This window comes from Poecilia reticulata, linkage group LG3, assembly GCF_000633615.1.
Source record: "Poecilia reticulata strain Guanapo linkage group LG3, Guppy_female_1.0+MT, whole genome shotgun sequence".
Classification (NCBI taxonomy): domain Eukaryota; kingdom Metazoa; phylum Chordata; class Actinopteri; order Cyprinodontiformes; family Poeciliidae; genus Poecilia; species Poecilia reticulata.
The window spans coordinates 32,606,241-32,618,075 of record NC_024333.1 but is presented as its reverse complement, the minus strand read 5'-3'; the positions used below and the strand labels follow the sequence as shown (position 1 = coordinate 32,618,075).

General features: G+C 38.5%; 1 protein-coding gene across 2 annotated transcripts in view; it reads right to left on the bottom strand.

Moving 5' to 3' along the window:
• The window catches only part of serinc4 (serine incorporator 4), a 30,502-nt gene that overhangs the window by 13,478 nt on the left and 5,189 nt on the right, over positions 1–11,835 (bottom strand). The window contains exons 1-3 of one of the 2 annotated variants that reach the window (XM_008406055.2): positions 9,728–10,267; positions 1,462–1,629; positions 305–483 (exon numbers count right to left, since the gene is read on the bottom strand). In XM_008406055.2, coding sequence (XP_008404277.1) covers positions 305–483; positions 1,462–1,629; positions 9,728–9,847 — 467 coding nt within the window. In that variant the 5' untranslated portion in view covers positions 9,848–10,267. Of the gene's footprint in view, positions 1–304; positions 484–1,461; positions 1,630–9,727; positions 10,268–11,835 lie in introns of those variants that run through there. The other variant, XM_008406056.2, reaches the window with a different exon arrangement.

Genomic DNA, 11,835 nt, shown 5'->3' with positions numbered 1-11,835 from the left:
TGTCAAACGGTGTTTTTGACTAAAGTCCCTGAGGGTTAGAATCCCAGTTAAACGACGTTTAACTGAAGTCCTAAAGGGGTTTTAATGTTTTTTTTAATCTCTTTCTCTTTTTCACTGCTTATTTCTGTTTTTATTTTAATCATGTAAAGCACTTTGAAATGCCTTGCTGCTGAAATGTGCTATACAAATAAAATTTGATTGATTGATTGATCAGTAGTAAAAATACTCATAAAAATCATTTTTTTCCAAAAGTAACTGATGTAAATGTAGCTAGATGAACAAAACCAAATTGCGGGCGACTGACCCGTTGTGTATGAGCGCCCTGAAGTCCTGACTGGACTTGACGTCGATGAGGAAGATCGCCATCATCAGGTAGAAACAGGAAGTGCCGAAGCAGACTCTGTAGACCGCTGAGTATCCCACCAGCATCTCACAGTGGCCTCCGCCGTGCGCCTGGTCGCACACCACGTTGAAGAAAGGCACCTGAAGCACAAAACACAGCTTCATCAGACCCCAAACTTCCCTGAATCAGACGCACAGATTTGGAACGATTTCCATTTAATTAAGTCAGAAATACACTGTAAAAACACAAATACTTACCAAGTAATTTTGTCTAGTTTCCAGTGCAATTATGTCAGCACACTTTAAATAAGACAAACCTAACTTACAGTAACTTTTAAGAAAGATACAGAAGCTTGTTTTAAGCTAATAATTTCTTAAAATTGATGAAAAAGTTCTAGTTCCACTGGCAGATTATTTCACTTACAAGACATTTATCCCAAGTTACAAGTGAAACTAGAACTTTTTAATCAATATTAAGGAATTGTTGACTTATTGAGCAGCTCTTACTTGTTGCTAAAAACGTTAATTGCAAGTTAGTTTGTCTTATTTCAAGTTTATTAAGATATTTGTACTATAAACTAGACAATACTTGTTAATATTTTGTGCTCTTGACAAGGATTAGTGGCCAAGAACATACTAAATATTTAGTTACCAAGAAAAGGCATTTAATTAGCAAGTTAATTATTTATCTTCTAGCTAAATAGTTAGTTGAACAAATATTCAGCTAGCAAGCTGAATATTTTCAAGCTAGTTTTCAGCTTTCAATCTAATGATTTAGCTTCAAGCTAGCTATTTAGTTAGCAAGCTAGCTGAATGTTTAGCATATACATGAATGAATAATGGTTTTTCAAAGGCTTGCAACCCTTCACAGCTGTAGTTAGCAGTACAGCTCCAGTACAGCTAACCTGCTTTTCTGAGGCAGCTAGCCTTGTTTTGTGTGATTATCTAATCAAATAATTTGATTTTACAGCATCTGGTTCTGTGGAAACACTAAATATGTAATTAGCTTACACAGTTTTGCTTAAAATCTTTGCGTTTTTCTTTTGCTACATGCTCACATATGAATGCAACCTTTGAATTGAAAGTATGTGTTTGCTCCTTATGCCACGTTAAACTCACATTTTCCCTGACGAGCTCAGAGACGGTGCGGGACAACATGAGGCAGGAAACGGCGCAGCTCATGATGTGGAAGAGGGTGTACATGACCCGCGTGCTGGTGGACGATTTGACTGGAGGGCAGAAGGCACAGCAGAGCGAGCAGGGAGCCGGTCCACAGCAGCAACAAATCTGAGGAGAATCAATCGAAAACTGAAGGAAATGAAGGAAAGAGCAACACTTTGTGTTGAAGGATGACCTGCAATGATCCTTCAACAGGTTAAAACGGGTCGATGGCTGACACGAGACGTTTTCATCTCATTGTTTGCACAAAATAATTCAATAGATAATGAGACTTTAGTCTGCTCTGATCAACGTTCACACTCGTACATTGAAATGGCTGCGGACAGATGCACAATTATACAACCATACATCTTTGAAAAGCAGAAGCAGAGCCTCCTGCACAACCAACACAAATACATTAAGTCAACAACAAAAGCTGGCCAAAGGTGTTGCTAGGCAACGGGCCCGGCCCTCCTGGGGTTGCTAGGTAATGGCACAGTGCACATTGAATGCCATGTAACAATAGGAAGGTTTTTGAAATGACTCATTTTCCAAACACCAAAAACATCAACTTACTGTCAAAAAACAGCTGGGAGTTTTTTTTAAGTGCAGTTGAGACCCAAATGGAAGAACAAAACAAAATGCACAAAATATGAATTTTGCACAAAACTTTGTAGATCAGTATTTGAATATTCATAGATGTATCCAGTAATAAATTAGAGAAGCGTTTCTGAGAATGAGGTGAGTCCAATTCTCTGTTTATCGTAATTAAATTTCAATCAATCAATCAATCAATCGTATTTGTACAGCACATTACAGTAACAAGGTAATTCAAAGTGCTATTTAGCTTCTAAAGGTATCTATTTAGCTTGTAGCTAAATAGTTAGCTTGCTAACTAAATACCTAGTTTGAAACTAAAGATTTAGCTTGCTATACATGAAACCAAATATTTAGTCACCAAGCTAACTATTTGGTTTCAAACTAGGCATTTAGTTAGCAAGCTAACGGTTTAGCTAGGCTAAATAGCTAGCTTTAAACAAAATATTTAGTTAGCAAGCAAACAAGCTGTTTCAAGCTAAATATTTTAGTTTGCAGCCAAACTAAGTTTAGCTTTGAACTTAGCATTTAGTTGACAACCTTTCTGGATATTTTGAATATAAATGAATAAATATGGTGGAAATATGACTGAAAAAAAATATCTTATAACAGGTGAAATAACCCAAATGAATGAGTTAAACTCTTTCATTCAACTCAAATGAGTTCAGCACAGATTCAAAGCATCAACCAGTCTGCAGTCGGGTTGGTTTGCATCAAATAACCTACATTACCAGACTTGGCAGCAGCAACGTTGGTGACAGATTAATCTAATGAAACCAGCAACATTCGGATCCCGTCTCCGCTGATCCTGAGCTAAATCTTAGGAGCCGTGCACATCTGTCTGCTGCCACAGTAAACTCTGCAGTCTGGAGGTCAGCCTGGTTTATTCGGGCCACAACATGACGAGCGGGACAGGATAAATCCTCCTGTCCCGCTCGTTCTGCTCCTGTTGGAGAACAGCTGATCTACATGCTAATGGAGGGATGTGCGGTTTTATGGCTGCACTGCGTGAACGGTGCGTTCCCACGAATTATTACTCTGCAAGTGCAAATCATAATCTGAAGAACCATGCAGAGATTACCCATCAGTGTGAGGAATGGACATTAATCATTTATGCTTTTCAAATTCAGGCACTTTGAAGAGACATTTTGCTCAATGAAATATATAAAACATTCACAGATGTTTTCTGGATAATAAAAAAAATAGTTTTCTTTAAAAAAAATTGGAATTATCAAAATGTTACTTGATTTTTTAAATTTTTCTTTGTTTTAAACCTTGTTTAGAGTTTATTTTAATCTTACCTGCATTTCACAAGATGCACGTCTTAGTTTTGCTTAATTCAGGGGTGACCAAAGTGTGGTCTGTGGGCCATAAGTGGCCCCTCGATTGATTTTGTGTGGCCCAAGCACACGTACTTGATACAGATAAACTTTTTGTTTGTAATTAGTGAAAATTTATTATAAACAAATGAAAGTGTTATTATAATGAAAAGCATTAATATTTGTTTTACATTCTCTTTGGTTTTAAAGTAAACAGGAACACATCTATTAGTGACTTTTCCTCAAAAGCAGATGCACCAAAATCTGGTTTTCATGAATTTATTAAACATCTATAAATATATGAAATTCTTTCCCAAAAGTGAAAAAAAAAATCCTGTGTTTTACGGCTGAAACTTTTCCCTTTTCCCCCAAAAATGCACAAATTGAATTCCTTTCTTTTAATAAAGCATTAACATTTTTTTAGGCATCCAGTGACTCATTCTTACAAATGTCTGACTACTTTATTTTAATTATTACATTTAGTTCATTGTTAAGCAGGTAAAAATATTTAAGAAATTATATATTTTTGAGTTTGCAGCTTGCTAACTAAATTTAGCTTCAAATTAAGTACTTAGCTTGCAAACTAACTGACTACAGTGGAAATATCTTTGAAATGAAGCTTAAAACAGGTTAAATAACCCAAATCACTGCTAATATTTCAGAACCTCAATCATTCAACTCAAATGAGTATAACGCAGATTCAAAGCATTAAAGATCTTGCTTTGCATCAAATAGCAAGCTAGCTGCTTAGCTTGCTAACTAAAAAGTTACCTCTGAACAAAATATTTAGCTAGCAAGCTAACTAGCTTTGGGCCTGCCGGTTGTTCTGACTTGAGAAATTTTTCCCCTGTGACAAAAAGTTTGGACACCCCTGGGTTAGTTAGTCGGCCTTTTTCCTCAGACTGAGATGCTAATGTTACTCAGTGGGGTCAGGAGGTCCTGGTTCCTCTCCAGCTAAGGTTCCGGGTGAGAGGCGGGGTCACCCTGGACAGGTCGCCAGTCTGTCGCAGGGCAACACAGAGACACACAACCATGCACACACACACTCACACCTAGGGGCAATTTGGAGAGACCAGTTAACCTGACAGTCATGCTTTTGGACTGTGGGAGGAAACCGGAGTACCTGGAGAAAACCCACCATGCACAGGGAGAACATGGAGACTCCATGCAGAAAGACCGGGAATCGAACCCAGAACCTTCTTGCTGCAAGGCAACAGCTCTACCAACTGCGCCACTGTGCAGCCCTTAATGTTACTCTTCACTTTCTGAATTAAAAACTTACAAGACTTTGGAGCAAAGAGGAAGTTAATATTAAATATGTTGGATTGAGTTATTTTCCTGTGCAAAGATCTTGAGCTGACAGAAATCCCGGTGAAAACCGTTCAGCTGCTGAAACTTGGTCGCCTCTCTGGACCCGTGTGACGGACAGGTGTCTGTCCTGTGGCCCAGTTTGAGGTTCATAATACAGGATTACAGATCGCTGAGGGAAGCTGCTGCAGCGAGAGACGGAGATTATCTCCCATAAACACAGAATGATCGCTCAGATTTAAAAATAGCCAAATTACACTGGCAGTAATGCACAACAATCACAGCTGAGGAGAGAATTACTAGCTCCAACCTGTGAAAACGTCATTGTTTATGAAGAGGAAATACCTTTCAACACAACGTTTCCTGGTTAAGAACGCTTACATTATGCTAATTTCAACTCAGATTAAATTATTCCACAGAAAGAGAAACCAAAAGGCTCGACATTGTTAGCCAGCTGATGCTACTTGTGAACATTTTAACCTGGATTAGTTGCAGTTAAAGTTTCCGACTCGTCTTCTGATGAACCTTTTGTCAGTTTTTTTTTTTTTTGTTTTTTTGGTGAATCTCTCAAGTTTCTTCAGATTTTGCAGAATATTTTTGTGTATTGAAATTTTACACGTTTCAGCCAGTGACGTCCACTCTGGTTTTTCACCAGAACTAAGTTTTCCTTTAAAATTCTCAAATATCCTTCTTAATTTACGGTTAAAATTTTAATTCAAGAATACTTTATGGCTGAATAACCAGCAAATGTCAGTTGTTCCCATTACTTTTCTTTGCAGTGTGTCTGAAATATGTTGACGTAACTCTGCAAAGATTGTTCTTTGGTTTTGTTTTTTTGTAGTAATTCTTGAAAAAAACAAAACAATTTTCATCCTTTTCAAACTCTTAGAGCTTAAGATATTCTTTTAAATCCAAACTGATTATTTTTGGAGTGACGTTCTGATGCTACAAGGTGCATAAATTTGGATGAAACTCCTCAGTTTTTAATAGATTTTATAAAAAAAAGTTGGGGAGGTTTAACTACATTATTGCACAAAAATGATGTTCAGCTGCTGCTTTCACAGAGTGCACACATTAAATAGATCCTATTTCGTCATAGAAATTAAAATATTACTGAAAAGTTCAGGAAACTGACGTTTTTTTCTCACTTCAAATGGTTGGAACTGAAAGAGCAGACAGTTTGCGTTTTGTTTACAGTGGGAGTAATTTAAAATAATGGCCTATAGTGTTTCTCAACAAGTTCACCCTGAAAACAGGCTGCAAGATGCTGAAAGAAGTCTGAAACTTCATCACTGGACTCAGTCTGAGGGTTCACACTGCAGCCTGAAGTGATTCAGATCTTTTTGACGTAATGCGACCTGTATCCGATCTTTTCATGGCGGTGTGAACAACACAAGTTGGATTCTTTTTCAAAATGTGACCCATATCCGATACGTATCCGATTCAAATGCGACCATAACGTCCAGGCCGTATTATTCTGAGTCACTGATTTAGGGCTGTTGTAAACGATTATTTTAGTAATCGAGTAATCTATAGATTTTTCTTACGATTAATCGAGTAATCGGATAAAAACAATTATGAAATAAAATATTGGTAAATCTTCCATAACACCAGTGTTACTATCGGATATCAACATCAGTCTATTTTTTCCACATTTGAGCTTCCATACCAGTTACTTTTTTGTAGACCGGGGGAGAAATACGGGATGTTTACGGCTCCTCCGTTCAGAAACTCATCTACCAGCCATGTTCCGCCTCCCGTTTGTTCAGACCGGGATGATATAAGTTTATTGTGCGGTTCGTCCATAAAGCTGCTCTTACCCTGTAAGCATCAACCCTCAGCCGCCCGCCGTGTTCAGTCTCTCCGCTCACCTGTAGAAATCCTCCTCAGCTTCTTCCCGCCGTTCAACCAGCAGCTCCGGAGCAGAAAGGCTGCCGAACTCCCGGCATCGCGCCGGTCATTTTAAGGATGTTTATTGGTCCCACAAAAACGATGAAAACCCGGAATTATCACCAATCTGTAAAATCCCCGCGGGCCGAACTTGAAGATTGGACGTTATGCCGCTAACACGTAGCTTCCGTCAACAACTCAGAGGCGGAAGTCAGAGCTCCGCGCAACGCAAATAATGTTCCGGCTGAAACACGGTGCGCTAAATGATAAAACATAAATTAACGAAGCTTCGAGGCAGGTCAATTTTCCTCGAGGAATTTTAATAATCGAGGTACTCGAATCACTCGAGGAATCGTTTCAGCCCTACACTGATTCTCAACAAATCTCACTATTCTGCTCCTGATACGAGCAAGTGGGAAGAAAAATAACAACCATGAGGATTAAGTTGTTAATTTGTTGCTCCTGCCTGATAACAACTTCAAATATATAAGCTAAGCTACACCGTTAGCCTCCATGTTTACTTCCGCAAACACTGAGCTCTTCTTCTTCTTTTCATGGCGGTTGGCAGAACACTGAGAACGCTGACGCTATGGCGCCCTCTACTGCGCATGCGGGACACTTTCAGGTCGTTTGTCCGTTTTGACTGCAGAACGCATACAGGTCGCATTTACTGGCAGTGTGAACGGCCCCGGCAAGAAAATCGAAATTGAGTCACTTCAGGCTGCAGTGTGAACGCAGCTGAAGGTGCGAAGCTGTTCAAGCAGAAGGAAACTGCACAGGTTTGACTTTTATTCCAGGTTTACATGGAAGTAGGTCAGATTATGTTTTGCGATGAAGAGGAGAGACAAAAACCAGAACTTCAGTAGTAATATTATTTGTACAGATAAAATTTAATTATTTAGACAGAAAACCTCATGCCAGCTGTGAAGCAGCGAAGTGGAAGTGTGATGTTTGGGGATGTGTTGCAGTAAATCAGTAAATCCAGAGAACTGATCCTTTATTTTCCAAAAAATAAGAATCAGTATAAGTCAGTGTGTGATTTTCTTTAGATAAATATATTATTTAAAACTAAAAAAAGCTTCTGGTTGCAGTTTTTGTCTAATAAAGAGGAACTTTGAGTTTATTTTTAAGATGTTTGTGTTTCAGGCTCCATCCAGTCAAAGCAGATTCTGGTTTTGGTTTTGATTTCTGGACAGCATCTGGTGCAACGAAGTTAAACAAAACTAACTTACAAGTAACTTTTCAGCAAGACAGAGGAGCTTTAGTGCCACTGGCAGATTGTTTTACATAAAACAAGGGAAATATTTTGAAAAAGTGCTAATTCCACTTGTACTTTTTAATCATTGACCTAATGTTGCTCTCAGATGCGTTTTGCTTTTAGAGCAATACTAATATGTCAAACTGATTCTGTTTAAGAAACGCTTATGTGTGGCAGCAGCAAATTACTGGTGTGGCTATTAAAATTAATTAATTAGTTTGGGTAGATTTTTGTTGTAGTCGATTAAATAGACATTTGAATAAAAAGATGTCACTTAAACATGATAAAAGAAACAAGAAACGTGTAAAAATGCAAATATTTTTCCTCAGAAGTCAAGACAGTAGCTAAAACCTGTCACTTTTTAGAGAGCAGTCCATCTGGCCCAAATCCTTCGGCCTGTGCTCAGGACTCTAAAGTCCTGAGCACAAATAATCTGGGTCATAATCTGGAAGCAGTAAAGCGTAATTTCAACAAAATCTGGACTCAGAATGACGCTGCTCACAAGGTTTCACAAAAGACGAGCCAAAAATAAAAAGATAAATCGTCCAGAACTCCAGAAAAACTCAAACATCCTAAACTCACTGCGTAAACGCTCCACTGCTGAAGAAAAGCTTTAAACTTATGTAAAGTTTGACAGAGAAGGAACAAACTTAGACTTTTCAAACTCCTGCAGACGTAAAACGTGTTTGTTGTTCTGAACTGCTGTAGTTTTCACTCATGCAGAACATGAAGAACATTTTGTACTTTTAGCTGTTGCACAGAGCAGCTCGCAGTTACTTTTCATAAAATACTTCAGATTAGAAATCACTTAATCACTTAACTCCAACAAAATGCATCATGGTCAGCAACATTAATATAAACTCAGAATAAAAAGGGAATTTTCTTTCTTTTCTTTGCTTTTTTTTTACCTTCAGCAACACTGCAAAACACAAAATATCACCAAGTATTTCTGTCCAGTTTCTAGTGCAAACGTCTTAGTTCACTTACAAATAATGTTTAAGCAAAATATAGGAGCTTAATGCTGTAAAAAAACAGAATGTCTTATTGTCAGTGAAATAATCTGCCAGTGGAAATAATACGTTTTGTTTTAAATACTAAGGGATTTTTGACTTTTGAGCTAATATCTTGCAGAAAAGTTACTTGCAAGTTAGTTTTGTAAGGCAGCGTATTAGTGTTACTCTATTATTATTACAGTGTTATTGTAAATAGAAGAAAACTGAGTTTGATACCAAAAAACTCAGAAATTTAAATTCATTTCACAGTTTCTAGAAAAATCTTGGACATTTCTGATCTTAAAAGTAAAAAAAATTCCAGGAAAAACTCAAATGTTGAGATTAATTTCACATATTTTACAGAAAAAACTTTTAAACTTTCTGAACTCGTAAAGTGGAAAATTTTTCAACTTTTGTAAATTTTCTGAGTTTCAAAAGACGTTAATGTCCAAATTTTTTTCGAGACAATTTCTGAGAATAATCTCAAAATTTCTAAAAAAAAAAAAAAAAATTTCTCACAAATGTTTGACTTTTGTAGCTCAGAAATGTCCAAGATTTGTCTATAAAATTTCTGAGTAATCTGGATTTTGTTTTACTCCTATTTCCCACCTTTAAAGTTTTGTCTTGTTTCAGGGTTCATGCTAGAAAGTGGACCATCAATGGTAACATTTTGTGGTTTTGCAGTGAAATCTTTTACATCTTCTGACTTCAGGAGCTTTTCTGAGAGCCGGTCATGTCAGCCAGGCTTCTTCTCAGTAAAATCCAAGTAAAAACAGAGAAAACAGATTTAAAATCTCCTTTCTCTGTGGTCTCAGCTCAGCTGTGAAGTCTCTCCTCCGGGTCTGCGGCTCCTCAGCTCTCACCTGATAGGCCACCATGTTGAGGAAGTAGCTGTAGACGCTGGTGCGGCTCATCCCCTGCGTGGCCGACATCGTCCCTCTCATGTGTTTGTCGTCGCCCACCGAAGCTCTACATTTGGCCATGAACTTCCAGCTTTTTCCCCCAGAGAGAGCGCCTCACATCCTCCAGGAGGCCGGAGCCCTCCGGCAGGCCGGTCAGAGGATTAGCGGCGGATCCGGTCCGGCTGGAGCCCAGAGCCTCAGCCCGAGCCCGGGCCGCACCGCCTGGCAGCAGAACCGCTTGCTTTGTTGCCCATGTCCTGCTCTGTTCGCTCTGCGGCTGTGTCGGCTGCTGCCAGGAGAGAGGAGAGGGAGAAGCGGAGGCGAAACCCGGCGGCCTCCCTCCCTCATCCCTCGCCCCCCCCCCGGACCGGTCAGATTAAAGCAGGGAGGGGAGTTTGACATGGACCATGTGTCCGTCCCATCTGTCCGTTCTGTCCCTTCCCCCAGCAGAACATCTTCCTCTCCACACGAAGCGTTGGATGCTTTAACCCTCCGCAGGCCTCCAGCAGAGCTGCACTGCAAAAACACTCAATCTGACCAAGTGTTTCGGTCGAGTTTCTGCTCTAAATATCTTAGTTCACTTGAAAAGAGACTAAAATTACTTACAAGTAAGTCTTCAGCAAGATATGCGATCTTATTTTCAGTTAATAATTCCTTAAATTGATGGAAAAGTTGTAGTTTCACGTTCAGATTATTTCACTTATGGGAAAATGTGTTATTTGTTGGTCACATAAAGCTTGTTTTCAATCAATCACTCAAGTTTATTTGTAAAGCACATTTCAGCAGCCAGGCGGTTCAAAGTGCTTCAAAATATTGTGAAAAAGTAAAAAGATTAACTGTTTGCAGAGCTCAGGTCGGTGCAGATTTCAGAAATGAAACATTTCTTCTGCTTGTTTTTGTTGCAACATAACAGAGAAAACTTTTCTACTGTTTTCGAACTTTGATTCTGTAAAAGCTGAATGTAAATATTTTCAGTCTTTTAGATTCACATCTTTTATCTTGAGCTGAGTTTGGAGGTGAATGTGTTCATAAACGCTCTGTGGAGAAACGACTCGCTGCAGAGCGACGATGACGATGATGATGATGAGCTGGAAGAGAGGGAGCCAGATTAGATTTGGGTTAGTGTGCGGCGGGGCGAGCAGCGGGATAATCCTGGTGCTGCTCAGCCCTCCTCTCCGTCAGGATGACCTTCATCGGCCCAGAACACATTTTAAAAGCTGCAGCCAGTTTCTGTGGCTGAGCCGCCCAGAAACGGTCCGGATCTCATCCTCTGAGTTCTGATCCGACGGTAACACAGAACCGCCTGGTTCTGTTCATTCACAAGCATTTCTGTTCTCAGATCTTATGTCTTTGTCATTTTCACACACTGCACCACTGTTAGAGGAGGTAAAGAGTAAAACTACTTCAACATATCTTTACTCAAGTAAAAGTGAAAAGTACACCGTAGGAAAATACAACTGAAAGTACATTTTTTCTAAAAAGTTACTAAAGTAAATGTAACTGAGTGAATGTAACTAGTTACTATCCAACTGTCTTGAAAATGAATGTTTTATATAAGTGAGGATTTCTGAAACCTGCTAATTTCAAAGTACTGGAATCAATAAAAACTGTAATTTAATCAGTTAAATCAGCAAAGAGGCGATTAGTTTTTTACATTAGGAACATGAAGATTTGATCTTTTTCTCCTTAGTGAATTAGATTATTATTCACTTTTATTATTTAGATTTTTGGACTCGGGTTACCTTTGTCAAATATTAAAATATTTTCATGATTTGAAACATTTAAGTGTAAAAAATATGAAAACAGAAGAACTCTTTTTAAATCTTCTGAAAGTACAATATAATAATTATTTTAAAACATTAATATAAGACCACATAGTCAATCGTGTACATAATACATGAACAGTCTTTTTCATCCAACTACAATATTTTAGATGAGAAACAGCTGATTAGCTGCAGAATTAAGCTAATTTTTGATTTTTTTATGTATTTTCTGCCCCTGCAGTTGCTGTTGTTGTTGTTGTTGTTGTTGTTGGTGTTGTTGGTGTTGTTGTTGTTGTTGTTGTTGTT